We start from the raw sequence: 21,667 nt of genomic DNA, 5'->3' as shown, positions 1-21,667 counted from the left end.
TTTAAGGTCCAGGGTTATAGAAAGAGCACTGATGCAGGACCCTCGGCCAAGGAATGCTACTGTAATAACTAAACTAAATTAATTGGGAGAGGGATATAAAATAGAAGAAAACCCCCTCTGCCCTCCACTAAATAATTGCAAATGAAGACATGGTGTTATAGCCCAACCATGGCCAGTTTATTTGTGTATTTATTTATTTATCAATTTTTTATGCCACTGATTCTGATAGCAGACTTGGTTAGAGTGGTGTATATTATTAAAACACAACAATAAAATCACTAATAACCAAAATTACAATAAAAATAATCCAATTTAACCTTATCAAATAACAATAAGAACTGTCACAGCTACTACTCCAGTCAGTCACCACAAAGCTTTAATGGAAATAGCCAGGTCCTTGCCTTTTTTCTAAAGGCTAAGTAATTTGACTCCATTCTCACTTCCTGAGGTGCTGAGTTCCAAAGTTCCAGACCTACGAGTGAAAACATCCTCCTCCTATGTACCATTCTGCGTACCTTCTGCTTTGATGGAACCTGGCATAAGGCCTCATTCACAGAATGTAGGCTACAGTTTCAATTCAACTAAAAACCCAAAAGAGCAAGAGGAAAACTGGCAGGCCTACAAAATAAAAGTTATAATAAAAAATAGTAGTGGCTTATGTTCCTATTTGCTTATGCTGAAAATGCAATGTTTGCTTAAAAGAATGAAAGAAAGAAAGAACCATTAAGCAACTAAGCACACCAACCCAACTGGGGACTGCAACTAGAGCAAGCCCTGTAATAATATAATGACCTCTAATGAGTGTCTTGGGAAACAATACGGTCCTAGTATAAAAGACAAAGGGCAAACTCCATCATGGTTTCACTGACACTAATTCAAAATGATTTTCAGAACAACTAAAGAATGTATGAGAGGTAATCGGATCCACCAATCTGACCTTGCTTTGATTTAAGAGCTTCACTGCTGCCATTTCTAATTGTCAAACACTCTACATTTCACATCTGCTCATATTTAATGAAAAGCCTGCTCTCACCACCATTCTTTGATGAGTTAACTAGTTCTGTCAAAATGAGCATCATCTAAACCCTCTGTATGGCTAGAAACACAGTGATTTCTATTGAAACTCTGCCAGTGGAATTTCATTACATGTATATTTTTTAATTGGAAATGAAAGGTTTATGTGGGTGGATGAAGGGCTTCAATTGGTATTGATTTGGGTTACTTATTATTAATGGTCAAAGGAGAGCAGTCTCACAGAGGGAAGAATTAATTTCACTTCAATTTTATGGAAGGATGGTGGTGGGATACAAGAGAAATAGAAAATACCAAGAACCCTCTACCACCAGTCATCAATCTTGCTCATGTTCCTGAACCAAAGCACATATTTCCAGGATATCCAAATCTAGTTTGGGATGTGATTTGCGAAATGGGGGAATAATACTATGCACAGTGTTTCTTTGAATAATCAAATCAATTTTCCTATAGCTCTGAGTAAACAGGAAAGCTACTGAATATCTTTCTGTGGTTTGGTTTTGCCCTCTTGGCACCATCCATGGAGAAAATTATGCCCATTTTTCAAGTAGGGAACATATTAATTTTAGTACTGTCTAGTCACAAATACCAGTGCCAGCACTATCACGTTACTCTAGATGCACGAAGCCATATTAATGTACACAATACTCCATGTTATTTACAGAGGGAATAATTCCGTTTATTATTGGTAATCATATATAGAAAAGATTTGCATGCTGGGAAGTTGACTTGTACTTGGAAGGCTGCATGAAATTAAAAGTATAAATTACAGGAGCCTGTATCAAATTTTTTATTTATTAAAGGCTTTCGCATTAAAACAGCTAAAACAATTTTCACTCCCAAAAATGTGCAAAATCAACTGAGAGGTTTGTTGGTGTAATTGAAATTATGCACGCCTTGTGTCCTGAAGATTGGCTGAAAGAAGTTTCAAATATGCTAACATTTTGCAAAGTGATGCAGTGCTAATAAATATAGTATTACTGTATTAAATGCATCTATATGACAATGTTAAGTGGCTGCTTGAGAAAAATAATGTACTTAGAAAAGATTTTCTGTCAAAAAGTTTGGCTGGACAAAAGTGCAAAATAAAATATGCACTTTCTAATCCAGGTTTGAAGGCTGTTGTACTTAGGCTCCTGGACATATCTGATTAGGTTGGAAACCCAGTATATCCTGGAGTTGCTTTGGTTTACAAAATCATGTGCAAAATGAAGCACTTCAGTTCTTCAAAGGTATAAAAATGTATTGAACAGTTCCAGCCAGCACAGAGGGGATAATTTTCAAACACATTTCCATGTGTAAAACACTGTTTTACTTCCAGAAATTCAGTTTTATTAAAAAAAAAAAAAACTGCCCACGGGATATGTTTGTCATGTTCCTGTGTAAGTTTACTCAGACTGTGCAAAGGTGTTCCTGGGGCCAGGATTGGGAGTGAAGCTTTTATTTATGGCATACTTTTTTATTTTAAAAGGTATGCGCTTATGTTTGCACCAGAAATTATTAACATGGGATTACAGGCATAACTGATATGGGTACTTTTGATGGGATAATTTTCAAAACGAAAGCATACACATACATTGCTTTTGAAAACTGGTGTAACTTATGTGCGTAGTTTCTGCATAAGTTACCTGTGATTTTACAAAATTACTCTCCTACAATCTAGAATATCCTTTATGCTGGCTGAAAATCCAAATAACTTTCAAAACATAAAGCAATTATTTCTCCTTGTTTTTCTGCACTGATTTGGGGTGTTAAAATATAAACCAAATAAAAACAAAATATAGCTACTTCAGCCCACAAGTAAAACACTTATCTACAAAGCCAGAACTCCCAGGGCATATTACCAAAAATAGATATGCTATCATAGCATTGATTATATAATTGAATTTCATTAATAAAACTGGAGGTAGAAACAAGAACATAAATAGCTAAAATGCTGAACAGCTGTGGATATTATTCTTTTTTATTCCCCAATAAACTGTGAAACTACTGACCAATATTCTTCTGTAAGAGCACTTAGGCCTGATTTTAAATAGTATTTACATGCCTAAAATTTGGTTTTACACGTGTAAATGCACTTTATCCGTATGTGGGCTTTTAAAAAGTGCTACAAAATATCCCACTGAATTCTCCATTGAATATTCATGTGTAATTGCATTTTACGTGCGAAAATGGCTTTTCAGAATTGCTTTGATAGTAGGTTACATTTACAAGCGCAACTCCTTTTAAAATTACCTCCTTGGTGAGCACCCTAGTCAATAAGTATTGAATCTGCTGCCAGCATACAACTATAAACAACATTAGAAAGGAGATCTTCACTTTTAAACTGTTGGTGACTATCAGTGTACAATAAAAGTAGTATGGGGACAACTTTCAAATCACCTGAGTAATTGCAAAATATACGGATGTTTTTATTGCACCTACTGTATAGCTAATTTTCAAGGAGACATTCTCTAAGTAGTTTCTCTTTCAAAAGTAGTTAATGTTACTTTGTACTTACGCTTTGCATGGGAAGCCAAAGGTGGGGAAATAGCTCACCAGATTTAGGGGGAAAATAGCTTTAGCTCTTTGAAAGTATTTTGACTTCTGTGTTCAAATACAGATGGACCCTATGGGGTGGATTTTCAGAGCCCTGCTCGCCTAAATCCGCCTAAATCCGGGCGGATTTAGGCGAGCAGGGCCCTGCGCGCCGGTGCGCCTATGTTCAATAGGCCTACCGGCGTGCGCAGACCCCGGGACTCGCGTAAGTCCCGAGGTTTTCCGAGGGGGGTGTGTTAGGGGCGTGTCGAGGGGGCAGGCCCGATCCGCGCGGTGTTTTCGGGGTGGGCCGTAGCATTTCGGGGGCGGGCCCGGGGCGTGGTTATGGCCCGGGGCGGTCCGGGGGCGTGGCCGCGCCCTCCGGACCCGCCCCCAGGTTGCGTCCCGGTGCGCTAGCGGCCCGCTGGCGCGCGGGGATTTACGTCTCCCTCCGGGAGGCGTAAATCCCCCGACAAAGGTAAGGGGGGGGGTTTAGACAGGGCCGGGCGGGTGGGTTAGGTAGGGGAAAGGAGGGGAAGGTGAGGGGAGAGCAAAAGAAAGTTCCCTCCAAGGCCGCTCCGATTTCGGAGCGGCCTCGGAGGGAACGGAGGTAGGCTGCGCGGCTCGGCGCGCGCCGGCTATACGGAATCGATAGCCTTGTGCGCGCCGATCCCGGATTTTAGCGGGTACGTGCGTATCTACTAAAATCCAGCGTACTTTTGTTGGCGCCTGATGCGCCAACAAAAGTACGCCAAATTGCGCTATTTGAAAATCTACCCCTATTAGGGATGTGAATCGTGTCCTCGATCGTCTTAACGATCGATTTCGGCTGGGAGGGGGAGGGAATCGTATTGTTGCCGTTTGGGGGGGGTAAAATATCGTGAAAAATCGTGAAAAATCTAAAAATCTAAAAATCGCAAAACCGGCACATTAAAACCCCCTAAAACCCACCCCCGACCCTTTAAATTAAATCCCCCACCCTCCCGAACCCCCCCCAAATGAGTTAAATAACCTGCGGGTCCAGCGGCGGTCCGGAACGGCAGCGGTCCGGAACGGGCTCCTGCTCCTGAATCTTGTTGTCTTCAGCCGGCGCCATTTTCCAAAATGGCGCCGAAAAATGGCGGCAGCCATAGACGAACACGATTGGACGGCAGGAGGTCCTTCCGGACCCCCGCTGGACTTTTGGCAAGTCTCGTGGGGGTCAGGAGGCCCCCCACAAGCTGGCCAAAAGTTCCTGGAGGTCCAGCGGGGGTCAGGGAGCGATTTCCCGCCGCGAATCGTTTTCGTACGGAAAATGGCGCCGGCAGGAGATCAACTGCAGGAGGTCGTTCAGCGAGGCGCCGGAACCCTCGCTGAACGACCTCCTGCAGTCGATCTCCTGCCGGCGCCATTTTCCGTACGAAAACGATTCGCGGCGGGAAATCGCTCCCTGACCCCCGCTGGACCTCCAGGAACTTTTGGCCAGCTTGTGGGGGGCCTCCTGACCCCCACGAGACTTGCCAAAAGTCCAGCGGGGGTCCGGAAGGACCTCCTGCCGTCCAATCGTGTTCGTCTATGGCCGCCGCCATTTTTCGGCGCCATTTTGGAAAATGGCGCCGGCTGAAGACAACAAGATTCAGGAGCAGGAGCCCGTTCCGGCCCGCTGCCGTTCCGGACCGCCGCTGGACCCGCAGGTTATTTAACTCATTTGGGGGGGGGTTCGGGAGGGTGGGGGATTTAATTTAAAGGGTCGGGGGTGGGTTTTAGGGGGTTTTAGTGTGCCGGCTCACGATTCTAACGATTTATAACGATAAATCGTTAGAATCTCTATTGTATTGTGTTCCATAACGGTTTAAGACGATATTAAAATTATCGGACGATAATTTTAATCGTCCTAAAACGATTCACATCCCTAACCCCTATGGCTATTTTAGGCTTTCTGGGCAAATAATTTATCCTTGATCTTTCCCAAATGCCTCAGCTGAGCCCAGGACACCTCTCAAGTTGCTGGGACTGAACAGCTCTAGTGAGGCCTCAGCTATAGTGACTATTAAATAATGAAGGCTGCGCAAAGATGGACTTACACAAGAAAGGAAGGGTATTTTGTAAATGCACGCTTGCTACTCCATCAGGAGATCCTGAATGTTTATTTTCCTGACAACTTGCTGACAGCAGACTTCCTTCTCTGTGATCAAAATGGTTTCCTTACTACAAAAACATTAGACTGAGTACAATGTTGGAACTGCATGAATGGAAAAAACCAATAGCAGAAATAAGTAAAGGCAGCAAAGAAGTAAAAATACAGCAGCACTTACAAATCAGCACGTCATGGTACCTTCTAAGGTATGACCATCAAACTGCAAGGTATGGTAACCTTTTCTGATCACAAGGATATGGCAAGAGACATAACACCGCCCCCCCCCCCCCCCCCCCCCCCCCCCCCCCCCCCCCGATTTTAAAAAGAAGCTTTAACTACATTTAGCAAGAAATATAAACATGCTTTATAAGTTGCTAGTCTATGTTCATCTTTTCTAATTTTTATATTGAGACTGGAAACTCACTTCTAACAGCACAGTGACCTCTATCTAACTGACTGTGGGTCACAACATAAAGCAGAGGCAGAAGTTTGCCTCACATGTAGTATACCATCAAACATGCTGCACTGAGACAGAATGTATTCCAGTTTTTTGCTATGATCCAGTAATTCTTTGTAGCACACGAATCCCTGCTAAGTGCAAAAATATTTAATTTCTGACTTTTCTACAATGTGACAGCATTATCCCCCAGTTAATGACAATTCATTGATAATTGGCCATTTGATTGTGGTAACACACAGTACATACCGAAAGCAGCACATTCTTTTAAAATACCTAGCTGAAACTGGAAAATACAGACATTGGGCCTCATTTACAAACTACTTTCTTCCATTCTGTGCCTATGAGAACAACTTTTGATAAATCAGGCTTTTAGTTTTGCTTTTCTATTTGGTCTTTTTATCTACTGAGTTCCTTAAGTAGGTTACTTCGCCGTGTACTTCCATACCATATCAATTAACCCCATGATTCTCAGAACAAAAACAAAGGAGGAGAAATGACTTTTTGTTTGTTAATTTCTATTCATTGCTTCTTAGGTGTCTCACCTTCCTTTCCCACCAGGTTCTCTTTGGAATCTTCAATCACATCAACCTGGAGTTTTCTATTTCTCTTAGAACCTCCCCTCTTCAAATTAAGACCATCACAGTACCCTACTATAGACAAGAGGCAGCTTTATTCTTTAATGTTGCCCTCAATTCCAGGTAATCAAATCATGGCACAAAAGAACATCTAACACTACTGTAGTTTGCCCACTAGCCAGTGGATTCCTGAACCAGTATTTCAATGAAAGGCTTTTGCTTGGAAGCATAAAATATTAACTGCTAGAACACTGGGTTGACTCAAGCCTTAATTGCACATTTTGCCTTTATTAACAAAGCATTTGCCATAAGCATTACTCTTTCAATAATAACCATTTATATGCAAGAAATAAAAACACCAACAGCACCAAATTGCACTAATCAGGTCCATGCTACTGCAAACACCAACTTTCTAAGAAGCACAAACACCAACATATTCAATAAATTTTTAAAAACTTCTTCCACCAAAAAAGAAACAGATATTAAATAATTTATTCTTTACAAAAAGAATTGTGAACCCAGTAAAAACTCACAAAACTACAATGTACAGCACAAGACGAGGATGAAACCACAGACACCACAGACATGGAACAGCATGTGTCGGTGTTAAAACTTACAGGCACGTAAACTGGTGGAGCAATCATTAACAGAGACAGAAGAAAGTGGGAAGGCTCTCTCAAGGGTGTCCATGTTACTATGCACACTGCCTGACATGCAAGAGCAGTCACGCTCAGAGCGTCCGCAATCAAAACAACATGCCAGTCTCATTCTCTTGTAGATGGACATCTTGGCTATAATCATGTGTTGGATGGGAGGAGAGGAAGAGCAGCAGGTTAATGGCAAGGTTATATATCACAAGGCAACTGGAAGGTAATCTGAAGGGATTTAATTGAGGCCTTAGTGCATTTTAACAGTCTTGACCCAGAAAAAGAGACAAAATTATCATTAATTAACAGTTTAGGAAAATCAATAGTTCTTTTATAGCACATTCTGGAAGGCTTTTTTAAGATTTGTTAAGATAAAATAGATAACCACAAGCATCAGGTATTGCAGATCACTATAATCATGTTTTTTTTTATAATGAATAATTGTAAAAATCATAAAATTTTAAGATTTGTTTATAACAATCTTCACCACAGTTACAATTGTATTTTTTCCCCAAAAAGTTGGGTAGGAGGCCAATTATTAACTAATTTGATTTTCTATAACTTTTGTGAACCTCAAGATAAATTCATAAGATAGGGACACAAAGTATAACATATTTCTTGTAGTCAAAACACTACCAGGCTAATTCTTTCAAGGCACAGATAGTAATTCGGTGGAAATATGTTGGACTAATGAATCTAAAGGCATTTATATACAATTTCTATGTAAGGCCAATCGCACAATATTTATAAAGGCCTTCTAGAATTTAAATTGACACTCAATCCAGAAGGTTGGAACTAAAATCCAAATCTTTTGTTTCAGTACAAGAAATATCAGTTACTAAAAGCTAATCATGTTTGATAAGATTCACATTAGAAGAGGTTCTTGACTAAGACATCACCAAAAGTAGAGGGAATAGACACCCAAAAGAACTTTAAACCTACTGGAGATCACATATGTGCTACAATATATCAAAACAACATCTGAAAACCATTATTATCTTGAAAAGCAAACTCAGAGATCATATGTATATGTTCTATAAAAGTATTGAAACTGATCATACTGAAAAAGTTATTTCTTCTAATTTCTAAAAGAGACACATTTTGCAATGTAATTAGAATAGAACTATGATCTCCAGTAAAAGGGTACTGGTTTTAGATTTAGACTGTTCATACAATGAAAAGTATACACTTGTGACATTTCCAGGCCTTCTTATTTCTCTCCTGCATGTTTGAACAAGCACATTTATACAGTTCTTGAAAACCAGGGCAAATATTCTTAACTAGAAGTGTTTCAGAAGTTCAAAGGATTAATACAGGTGATGGCTTAGCATGAACAGCCTAATTTTATTGAGTATAACTTTCATTTTACCAAACTTCAATATGAAAAATTTGATGACCATATACAAAACTTAGAAGTCTGTCAACAACATCAGTGAGAACTATATTATTCTTTAAGTCTTCTCCTCAATGAATATTTGCCTTTTTTTCTAACGTGCTGTAACTGTAGCATTATTTTCACAGCTTTGAGGTTTTCAATTTCTGAAAACTACAGTCTAGCCACCCGTAGAAAAGGAAATTAAATCTTTCTGATGGGTCAAGTACTGTTCTAAGGCCTTTCATGAGTTTGCCATACCATATATTTCTCAAGCAAGGGTAACGCTATGATTGTGAAAAACAGGCACTGGAGGAGATGAATGGGTGACCTCTTCAACAGCAACTCCATTCCTCTAAAAACACATTTGCACAAATTTCTAGGTACATGTTTGTTTGGCACCTTAGTCAAGTTACCTTACAATTGTTTCAATTGATCAACATGCAGTGTCAGGCCTGCTCGGAGCATGGCACATCAGTCCTTGGTGCTAGACATTTTATTAAACACTGTTTTACTTCAGCTTTTGTCACGCATGGTTTTCCCCCTCATCTCCCCCTTCAAATGCATTTACACCCTTGGAATTCAAAACAGTCTTTTCACTGATGTAAATTATAATACATTTCTATCTTTCTCCTATATCAAATCTTAACTAGAGAAAGCAGTTTAATGAAAAGATTAAAATCCAGAAAAACACTCTGAAACCCATTTTAGATAATTTTAAAACAACTGTTAATTTCAGAACTCTTGTTTTTATTTATCTTATTTCCAATTTTTTTTAATTCTTTGTGTGTGTATATACATATATATATATATATATATATATATATATATATATATACACATTAATTTAATGCAGTTGTTTTGCCATTTGCACTCTACAAATGCTGAAGTGAAACAAATATTCAGAAACTCTGAAAAGATAATGTTTCTGTTTAGCAACAGTCCCGGGTTTTCAGTTTTATACTACCATTTTATAAATGGATAATAATTGAGCCTGGCACAAGTTAAGATAAGACAGTAGATTCCCTATATAAGAACATCTTTGGGACCATGTATCAATGTTCTTATAAGCTGAAATGTACTCATAATATAAATTACCGTCACCACTAAGAACGCACTCGAATCGTGAAAAGGCAATTTGTTGGTAGATTATTCTTTTAACATGAATTCTCACAAAAGGAAATCCACTGTACTGCCTTTAGGGTAACCCAATATGGCAGGAGGAAGGAATGGATTTCCGAACTGGTTTCGTAGAACCAAATCAAATGAAATGGCTCAATTGGAATCTCTTGCTTGACAAAAGAATAAGATACAAGATAACTCTTGAGCAAAACCATCAGGGACTGTTTACTGTTGTTCTGGAGACCATGCATCTCATTTGAGTTTTTAAAGATCTGAAGAAGTTAGCATGCAGAAAACAGGCTTTAATCTGGCAATAAATAGCAAAATGTTTTGCTGTCATTGTTTCCATATTAAGGCACATATCAGATATATCTTTTTTTTTTTTTTTGCAAAGTAATAAAAGTAGCATGCTGTTACTGTTCATTCCTTCATACATTTAGGAAGCAATCATACCAAATATGATGTTAAAATAAAACACATAGGCACTTAGTTAGAATGCTTAGCGAGAGGACTAGAGACAAGACAAAGATGATTAAAGATGGTTCCACCACACACATCCTGTTTCCTGTCATCAAACCTTCCATATATGTTAATAAAACTGACTATCAGCAGAGAGTTGAGAGCCCTTTTTATGCAGCCTTTAGGTGACTATTAAATATAGATTCCACCTGTAATGTTGATGAAATAGGTCCACTGAAAGAAGGTAGGATACAGTAAGAGATTATGGTGGATGAAAAAGAATGAAAATAATGGAAAGTAACTCCAAACTAGAAGTTAAGGAGGTAATTTTCAAAAGGATTTATATGATTAAAACTTTTGTGCATGTAAATGCACTTTACATAAGTGGGCTTCTGAAAAGCCCAATATATGCTATTGAATTGTCAAGATGTTTTACCTGCGCAAATAGCACTTAATATGGGTAAATGGGTTTTCCAAAATTGTTACGGTAGTATGTTACATTTACGCATGTAACTCCTTTGAAAATGACCTCCTTTGTATTTTGGGATGAAGTGAGAGAACAGTCCATTATTTTTAAACTCATTTATGAGTAGAATTTATTTTATTCTAACTTTTAGCATCATCCATCTTTTGATTATATGCCAAGAGGTTGGTTAGATACATAATAGGTTATAGGTATTCCTGTAAAACTGTCTTTGCACATTGTTTTCTGTTTATAAGTAATAGGGATGGCAAGCTTTTTTCCTTGATTTCAGAGAAAGCTAGGGAAGGTTTAGATCAGGGGTAGGCAACTCCATTTCTAAAGTGCCGCAAACAGGTCATCAGGATACCTACAATGAATATGCATGAGATACATTTGCATGAAGTGCCTCCATTCTATGCAACTATATCTCATGCATAATCATTGTGGATATCCAGAAAACAAGACCTGTTTGCAGCACTCCAAGACTGGAGTTTAAATGATTCTGGAAATGAGATGTCAGATTAAATATATATATTGGCACCAGGCAGAACAAATAAAAACAGCTCTTTTCTCTGCTGATTAATTTTGTTACCATATAGTAACTCCTACCTCCTTCCCCAGAACACACACACAGTGCTCACCCTGTCTTTTTCTAAAAACAAAACACACCAAACCAAAAGGAAACTCCTCATCAAGAGGAACAAAAAGTTGATGTATGAGGACATCTAGTGGATCTGTATCAAACAACAGCTGGTAAAGCACAAATCTTGACAAGAGGAAACTACTTGATGGCAGTGAGTAAAAAAGGGCCTAACTCAACTACCATTAAGAAATGAAGTGGAAACAAAGTCATTTCAATTCCTCCAGGACTGATGATCCACAGAAAGAGTAAAATGATGAGAAAGAAGAGAGCAGAGAGTGGGCTTTGCTAGGCTATTATGGCAGAATATGAACAACTATGGCCGCATTTGAAAAAGACCAGAAGGTACTGATAAGCTGGTTGCAGACACTGGTGATTAGGCTAACAGAAATAAACAAAAATAATATTTGACTTCCCACAGAAGGATTTCTGTTTTCTTAAAAAATACAGCAGCATGCATAGATTAAAAAAACCAATGGGTGACAAATGATTTTCTTTTAACAAAATTCTCTCTCCCTCATTTTTTTTCTTACTGTGCTTTTCTCTGCTTACCCCCATAATTAGAGAAGTGCTTCTCAACCCAGCTACTCTGGTTTTCAGATACCCTCAATGAATATACATGAGAGAGATTTGCATGCAATGCCTCCATTGTATGTATAGCTATCTCATGCATATTCACTGTGTCTATATTGATATCCTGAAAACCAGGCTGGATGGGTGTGTCCAGAGGACTGGGTTGAGAACCCCTGACTTAGAGCAATTTCTGGACTTTAAAAGTGCAGTCGGCGAATAATTTTGTGCAAATTTCTGTCAATCTCTTATGATTTATTGGCTGTTTCCTGTAATTGACAGCATTCTTGTACTTCAGCCCAAACTGTGCAGAAACAGCACAAGAACGAACTGGCAAGTCTATACCTTCATAGTGGTGTTTTAAAAAGAAATGCATGTTGTGGTTTACTTAAGTTTTTGTAGACCAATTCATATTTTTTAACAACTTTGACACCTCTCCAGCAGCATGTTAAAAAGAATGGTCAGCTAATATGCTGCACAACTTCCACACATTATTTCAATGTGCACTGGCATGACTAGCAGTCCATAAGAAATAATGTGCAGTTGAGATGTTGTCATTTTTATTTTTAAGCCCCTTAGGGAATTATCTATCATTCTTCTTAAAATAATTTTCTATATAATGTGCCATAAAATGAGTTATTTATTCTCATAAAAGGAAATTTGACCAAGGAATACATGTTTGTCCCTGACCTTGAATATAAAATACAGGACTGTGAATTCCAGAATGCTTTGTGATGGGAGTTAAATTATAAGATCAGGGCATACTGCCCAGCATGACTAGGGTTGATTATGAGATGTGGTGATTGCAAAGATCACAGATACCCAAAAGCTCACAATTGCCCCCACATTGCCAACAGCCAGTAACATGATAAGGAATCAACATTGAATGGCTCCACTCCCAAAATAGATTTAACAGCCTATACTGGTTCTCCTGTAAGCAGAACATAAAATCGAATATACTTGTCATGCATTATGTGCCTAGTCTTCATAATAAACTGATATGAAAGTATCTTTTAAGTGCTTAAAGTCCCAAGAGAATGCTGAGTATTTTGAATCATACTTATAATTTACATTTAGTTTTCAATGTTTGATTTCACATCTTCTCAAAGTTGCCCATTAAAATTGTAACACTTGAAATGATAAAGCAGCATCAGAGAATGCTAGCTGGCTAATTGCTAAGCGCTATAGTGTCATTGTGGTTGCAAAATATTGCTTTCTTAACATAGTACTGTTGGCAAAGGAACTAAATACCTAGTATCTTCTATTGGTTTAAAATGTCATTGAGCAGCATGTTTTAATTTGAGTGGATACTAATCATGGTTACCAGATGGCTTCAAGTCATAAAGGACAAAGTCAATCTAGGTATTGCTGCTGTGCATGTATGAACTTGTAGCCCTGTTATTCCTTGTGAAATCTAACTGCATGAAATGCAACGTAGCAAAAACAAAAACTAGTTCAGTCTATCCCTTAAGCCCTGGAGATAATTGGTAATCCTAGTACTAAGATTCACTCACACTGACTCTTCCTATGTTAATATGTTTCTCCTCTTGAATCGTCTACTGCTTCCTGATTCCTCTAGCCTTCCTTTAAAATTGTGTTCTGTTGGCAAATTTAATATGAAGAGTGAACAATTTACACTGTGTACATGTTGTGCAAATCTGCTGAAAATCAATCTAAGAACTATAAAACATGATGCACTTGATTGAGCAGGCCACAACCAAAGGAGCATTATTAAATTTTATTATTAATTTAGGAGATATCCCTGCAGAAAATTCAAGGGAACAGATTATTCCTAACATATTTCTTCACTTAGGAGGGTTTGGTCCTAGTTTATTGAGCTATTCTCAGTGTTCATTTAAGTGTGCCTTGTTTTGTGCTTTGCTAACTTAAATGCAAATTTCCAAACGTTTCTTGGTTTCAAAATTAACAAATCTATCATCTTTAGCATTATTGATCACAATCTCCTGATTTTCAGTTAAGCAAAGCTCATGCAAATAGACTGTAACCTAATGTACTTTACACACTGACTCCAGTATGGCTAAATATTCAGTACTGATTAGGTTTGTTCCAGTTTTCTGCAAAGTTACTCTTATTTCACAAAGGATATATTAGTGGAACATAGCTGGTGTTCAACAGTTAAAATATTTGTTCATTCCTGTGTTATACTTTTCATTTGTACTTATGTCATTAGGAATTATATTGCTTTCTTCACCCATGGATTATTTCTGCTCCTTTGGGTCTCCAACTCAATCATAACAGCCTGTACAAAGACTTATGCTGTTGTGAGCCCTCATTTATAACTAGCCAAGGGCTGTCTTCACTTTTAGCCACTCTCTCATCTACTCACTTATCAATTAAGACAACCCTGATCCAGAGGACCACAGACCACAACTCTCTCCAGAATTTGGTATACATCAACCCTGAAACTGATCAATCGATGTCCTGTTTAGCTATCCCTAGGGTTTACGCCCCCCAAGCACTGCAAACACTGCCTCTACAGCATCTCCCAGCCCAGGCTGAGCAGAGGAGCAGAAGCTGGGCTCTGGAATCAAACTTAGATTTTCCGAATGGCAGCTCAGTTGCTGGATAACCCCACTACAAATAAATTTAAGCGTATTCCATCATAGTTCTATATGAACTGAACTATATGCATTTGGAACTCAGAAAAAAAAATGAAAGTGTATGGTAGTGAAAGATATAACTTTGTGCTAAGCAGTATTATATGTCTTTGAATGCAAACTAACATGCTTCATTAAAGACATTAAACTTGCTATAAGCCCTCTGATTTCTTATTGGTCCAGTTTCAATTGCAATATAAACTGTAGCAGGATTGGATCCAATAAAAAAAGCAATTCCTGAATGAGCAAGTCCTTCTATTAAATCCTCTTGGAGCTAAACGGCATTGGAGGGATAAGGGAAAATACCAGGGTGCTACAATGTTATTTTCAGCAAGATGGTTCTATAGATCACAGTTTTTTATTTTGGGGAGTAAGTTGTAAACTATGCTATTTAGTGCCTTAAGCCTATAAGCCATCCTTATTGGAAACTTGTCCTACTGCTATCATTAAAACCAATATGGCAGTTCTCAAGCTATTTAAAAGAAACACCATTGTCAAGCCTAGATTTCCATTAGTTTAAAAAAATTGTTAAAAACATAAATAAAACTAAATTTAAAGACTGCTGTATTTCTTCAAAGTCGCACAAATCTGTGGCCAGGGTTGAAAAGATGATAGGTGTAGGTGTGATGTAATTGCCACATGCAACATAAATAAGATAAATTAAATTAAACTCTTTTGTATAGGAAGACAGGTTGGACTGCACTCTGGGCTACAGGGAACCCGTTTTTACTCACAATATATCACTATCAGGGCGCAGTTAAAATATAGTGGGCCGTGTTCCAAGGCAGCAAGAGAAAAATAAATCAAAGATATATCAATCGTCACAGGTTACAACAATTTCCTTCAAACATAAGAACCTTTACGTGTGTTTTATTTTCCCCTTCTGGATTCCTTTCAGCATTAGTGACTGGAAAAGAATAAATAATTAGACCCAGCTCCTAACAGAGGATGAAAGAAAAAGAGAAGTAAGCGGCCCATGGTTCAATTATTCAATGGCACACTGAACACAACTTTTACTTTCCTAGAACTGGAAAAGGTAATGCTGAAATTAAAAAGAAACAAAAGAAGATATTAATCTAAAAATATCAGTATTTGCACACCGAAGTACATACTCAAGTATTTCTCCTTAATAGCCTGACAGGCAATGTAGACAATACCAAGATGCTTAATAACTGTGAAAGAAAAGCATGGTTATTTTAATTATCTGGCCTTGTGGAGATGTATGTTTTTCTCCCTGAATTATTAATACTAAGCCTAACAAGTTTGGACAAGTGGCTTTGTAGGTCAGGCTCAGTTTTAGACCCTGACAAGACTGTGGTGAATGATAGCCAGAACCTAAAAGGACATGGAATCCTCCAATATATTATTTAGAGCCATGGCTTTCAAATGATACTAGGGCACTGAATAATATTTTCAAATAAAGCTATCAGCTTTGTACAGGTCACTCATCTTAAAACTTCAATGTGGTATTGTTTTCCTATTCAGCTGTTTCTATTGTGACACACTCTATACTTTCTAAGGGTATAATTTGAAATTTGTACCATACATAAACTTAAAGGAATTAGATATTCATTTATGATTTAATATAGTCTTGAGCACCAAGCCCAGACACCATGTTTGTTTATATGAGAGACAGTGCTGTATTTCAAAGTAAAATGTACCATGGATGAAAGATCTTAAACCTCTAACTTGAGTTAAAAAATTATAGACAATTGTTTGCATTAAGCAAACAGTATTAAAAGTCTTAGCTTTCATGAGGCTGTGCATGTACAATTTTGAAAACTCTAGGAGTTGTTCTATTTAAATTCTTGATATTGTTCTATTTCCACCTGCCTTGGAGAGTTACCTCCCTGGTTTATAGGTTTGCTTCTTTAAAACTGGCAACCTCTTTCTTCAGCCTCACTAACCACATCAGATTATTTTACATCTGTTCAACATCATTTTCTTTTATTGGGCTTATTGACATGGCAACATTTTTAGCAAATGGTCTTACTACGATATCCAAATGTGCCAATAAACTTATTAGTCACACTGTGAATATACATTATTAATATTAGGGCCATCTGCATTATTAAATATTCAGTAAACTTGTATGTTTTCTTAGAGTGCATATCCGAACTTTTGTGGATGTTCATGTAAATGCAGAACAGTATCTGACTGACTGTGGTATTGAATGTACAAATAAAATAATCAATTATATGACATGCCATATTTATAAATAAATTTGTATGCTGTGTGACTTTTCTATTAAAACAATGTTTTCCACTCAAAGTAATGGAAAACTTTTAGTTGTCTACTACAGCTTATGTATTCCTCCATGTTTGAAAGAAATAAACTGATCGTTTATAGTTTTATCTTGGAACTGTTATCAGCCTCCCTCTCTAACTGTGCCCCATCATACTGTTTTTATTCTCAGGCTCCCAGTCCCTAAAACTGCTATGTATCAATAAGTTTTGGAGGCATCTGAATAGTTATGCCTCCATTTCAATTTAAACATTTTCAAATAACATATCATTAGTTAATAAAAATTAAGAAAACATACCTATTTGACAGTCATGAATAAATGTACTTCATCTTGCAAACGAGATATTTTTCAAAGGGGATTGGTTCAAAGCAATCATTGCATTACTTAAAGGATGTGAATGGTATGAAATTTAATTAAATAAATTGGCATGCTACCATTCCATGAACATGTTTAATAGTATATTTCTTCACTGTCGTGTAAAAAGCACCAATGCTCTCAAAAGAACTCCTTTGGGCTGAACGGTCTTTTAGAGCTGGGGTGGATGAAGTAGGGAAAATATTACTTACGCCGTTTGCAGCCACATTTTTTAATCCTCTTGGGATCTGTGATGTCATCATGACATGCCTTGCAGTAAAAATATGCCCTGAAGAGATAAGAAAGGGAAAACTGACATTTTTCTTAATCCAGACAAATGAAATTAATCCCATATTTCCTCCTGCAATAGTCCCAAATTAATGAAATATACTAACACCAACTGCTTCAAGTTTTTTTCCCAAAGGTTCAGAAATTGCTGAAAGCTCTGTGATTTTTTTTTATTTTTTTTAATAATTTCTATGAGTCAACTTTCAATTTAAGAAAGAAATAAAGGACAGTTGAGACAAAGATGCACTCGGCTTACTAACTAATAAAAGTCAAGACAGTCAGATGTGCATCTTGACTGACAGCATATTCAAATTACACAAACATTTAATAAGGTAAAAAAATTGGACAGCACCTAAGTTCTGTCTTTGGAAATCCCTTTTCCTGCTCTTAATAAAGAATATTTACTTTGATTTGCATTTATTTCAATTTTATTTATTTATTTATTTCCACTTTTTAGCACTTCAAAGCGGATTACATTCAGTTACTGTAGGTATTTCCAGTAGTTATTCTACCTAAAAATATTAAAAAAGCTCTTGTGACTCAAAATTCTTCTACCTACTTGATAAAGAGGCACGTAAGTATCCATTGTTTTGCCTTCCTGCATGAATTTATTCAGACTTTCCCTCAATATCACTGGCACCTACAATATCATGCCTTAATTTTGATTATTAAAAGTAAACGTATGTCCAAGAAACAAGGAATATAGATTGCCAAAGCATAAATCCCCAAGATATTCAACATGTAAGTACAAATCTTAAACATTCTGCATTAGCTCAACCAAATCAAGATCAAAAGTCTTCATAATAGGCTCTACCAATGGCAAACTGCTTTCATAGGCTTATGGATAATCTGATCAATTATAAAGGTTTTTTAGGTATTTTTTTCAGTTTGCAGATAAAACACAGGTACTTATCTTTTGTTGCTGTGCTATTCATGCAATACCCCTGAGCAATTGTAGGAACTCCCACATGGTTCTGTGTTTTGACATATAATCTGCGTCGGGGGAATTTTTATTCATTACCCCAACATAACTAAAATATATGTTGCGCTCGGGGCTGGACCCGTGTTCTAGAGCAGTGGAGAACGGCTCCCTGGTAGAGTCCAGGAAGTACCTGCCCCCAGAGGGCGAAGCATTGGAGGAAACAGAGGCTAGGATGAGCTTCACCACTGGAAGCCCGTGGTTCCCCCAGGCGGAGCCCGTAGGGACCCAGGCCCCTTGGACTTAGGTGGGCCTCGCAGGGTCTCCTGGAGAGGTAGTAGACAGGCGTGCCCACAGACAACAAGGGAGCGCGGTCGGACTTGAGATCGTAGGTCAGATAGAGAAAAGAAGACCAGAACAGCGATGGCGATGACAAGGCAAGGGACATAGCTGAATCAGGAGATGTCGTCAATCAGGCAGAGGTCAGAATCCGAGGGTCAGTCCGAGGAGTGGTCAACAAAGCAGAGGTCAGGTTCTGGAGGTCATATGAGGTCACGAGGCAGGCAGAGGTCAGAAGGTAGGCAGCAGGCAGAGTGGTCAAGGAACAGGCCGAGGTCAGTACCAGAGAGACAGTCCGAGGATACTATCTGGGGAGATGGAGAGATGAACACTGAAACAGAAGGATGCTGGAACAGTAGGATGCAGGTACAAGGCTGGAACAGAAGGATCCTGGAACGAGGCTGGAACAAGGCTTAGGACGCAGTGACAATCTAGCACACAATACAATGCCGACCCGATTGCCAAGGCAAGGAAGTGTAGGCGGAGCTAGGACCTGCCCCTGGATCTACAAGAGGTTGGGCGATCCGCGCACACATAGGGGCATGGCCAACACCATGGGAGACGCCGAACTCCAGCGTGAGGCCTGGTGCGCAGTGGAAGGCCCAGCACCGCCGTTGCGGGACGCCGAGGCCTGGAAGAGCTTGTGGCTGTCACTGGGGAGGCCGACCCGGGACCTGCAGAGAAGCCAGAGAGGTGAGCAGGCCCGTGCGTGGGCCGGACGCAGATGGGGCACACAACAATATAACCCTAAATAATATTATTTCCAGAGATAATGCACTCCATCATTTTAAAAGCAGCACATGTGCATTCATGTGCACGCAGCTCCCGACATGCACACATGGAAACACCGATTTGATAACATGCATGCGCCGTCACGCATGTTAAAAAATCCAAATGCCGTGCGCACATATGTGGGCGGCACGCATAGGGGGGAATTTTTGCAAAATACGAGTGGCAAAGCCAACGGGCCTCCCCCAGTTCCCTCCAATTAAGGAACAGACTGGGACAGAACTTCCCTACCCCCCTACCTAAACTTCTTCCCTCTTCCTCTCTCCTTCCCACCCTTAAACCTAACCTAACTATCCCCATATGTTTTATTTTAGTACTTACTGCTCCTCTGGAGCAGAAGTAATCTCCGTTCACCGGCTGGCTGCCGGCGTGTGCATCCCCGGGACAATGTCGAATGGCGCTGTCCCAGCCCGCTCCTCCCCGCCCCCCCAGCTCATCCCTTTGGAGAGGCCCAGTACTTCAGCACATACCAGGATTTTACCCACATGGCCGGGCCCGTTGTAAAATGTGCACAACACATGCAAGGCCCGGTCACACAAGTAAACCTCAAAATTTACGTGCAGAGCCCATTTAAAATTTACTTGCAAGTCTGCCTTTACTTGCTCTAGCAGACCAGCGTTCATGCATATTCTGGCACCAAAATTATTTTTTACAGCAATTACTTCAAAAAGAAAGTCCAAACATAGAAACATAGAAATGATGGCAGAAGAAGACCAAACGGCCCATCCAGTCTGCCCAGCAAGCTTTCACACTTTTTTCTTTTTTTTTTTTTTTTCTCATACTTATCTGTTACTCTTGGCCCTTAGTAATCTTTTGGTTCTATTTCCTTTCCACTCCCACCATTACTGTAGAAAACAGTTTTGGAACTGCATCTAAGTGAAATAGCTTAATTAGTTAGGGGTATTAACTGCCGCAATAAGCAAGCTACACCCATGCTTATTTGTTTACCCAGACTATATAATTCAGTCCTTGGTTGTTATCTGTATATATTCATTCATTCATTTATTTATTTATTTATTTATAGTTTGTATATACTGATAACTGTTTGTAACATCTTATCGGTTTACAGTGAACAGCAATTCAGCAACAGGCTTTACAAATAAATAATAAATATAGAGCCCCTTTTCTTCATTCCCCCCTGCCGTTGAAGCAGAGAGCTATGCTGGATATGCATTGAAAGTGAAGTATCAGTCTTTTTCCCTGCCGTTGAAGCAGAGAACTATGCTTGATATGCACTGAAAGTAGTGTCAGGCTTATTTGGTTTGGGGTAGTAACTGCCGTAACAAGCAACTTTTTTGTGAATGCAAATCCTTTTTTCCACATTTCCTCATTGGCATTGAAGCTTAGAGCAATGTTGGAGTTGCATTAACCGTGTGTATGTTTATTGAATAAGGGTATTATCTCCAGGTAGTAGCCATCATTTCCGCGAGCCACCCACTCTTCATTCACACCCTCTATGGATCCACAGTGTTTATCCCACGCCCCTTTGAAGTCCTTCATAGTTCTGGTCTTCACCACTTCCACCGGAAGGGCATTCCAGGCATCCACCACCCTCTCCGTGAAGAAATACTTCCTGACATTGGTTCTGAGTCTTCCTTCCTGGAGTATTAAATCATGATCCCTATTTCTGCTGATTTTTTTCCAACGGAAAAGGTTTGTCGTTATCTTTGGATCTTTGGATCATTAAAACCTTTCAAGTATCTGAAAGTCTGTATCATATCACCTCTGCTCCTCCTTTCCTCCAGGGTGTACATATTTAGATTCTTCAATCTCTCCTCATAAGTCATTAGATGAAGACCATACACCTTTTTGGTTGCCCCTCTTTGGACCGCCTCCATCCTCTCTCTGTCCCTTCGGAGATACAGTCTCCAGAACTGAGCACAGTACTCCAGGTGAGGCCATACCAAGGACCTGTACAAGGGGATAATCACGTCCCTTTTCTTACTCAATATTCCTCTGTCTATGCAGCCCAGCATTATTCTGGCTTTAGCTATCGCCTTGTCACATTGTTTTGCCGACTTTAGATCGTTAGACACTATCACCCCAAGGTCTCTCTCCTGCTCCGTGCACATCAGCCCTTCACTCCCCTATTGAATACAGTTCTTTCGGATTTCCACACCACATATGCATGACTCTACACTT

The 21,667-nt window shown here is 39.0% G+C and overlaps 1 protein-coding gene across 2 annotated transcripts in view; it reads right to left on the bottom strand.

The window, feature by feature from the left end:
• The window catches only part of KCNMA1 (potassium calcium-activated channel subfamily M alpha 1), a 1,936,781-nt gene that overhangs the window by 476,890 nt on the left and 1,438,224 nt on the right, over nucleotides 1-21,667 (bottom strand). For both annotated transcript variants that reach the window (XM_029609517.1, XM_029609516.1), the window contains exon 18: nucleotides 17,403-17,479. In XM_029609517.1, coding sequence (XP_029465377.1) covers nucleotides 17,403-17,479 — 77 coding nt within the window. The remainder of the gene's footprint in view (nucleotides 1-17,402; nucleotides 17,480-21,667) is intronic.

The sequence above is a fragment of the Rhinatrema bivittatum genome, chromosome 7 (genome assembly GCF_901001135.1).
Source record: "Rhinatrema bivittatum chromosome 7, aRhiBiv1.1, whole genome shotgun sequence".
Classification (NCBI taxonomy): Eukaryota; Metazoa; Chordata; class Amphibia; order Gymnophiona; family Rhinatrematidae; genus Rhinatrema; species Rhinatrema bivittatum.
This window is presented reverse-complemented; position numbering and strand designations above follow the sequence as displayed.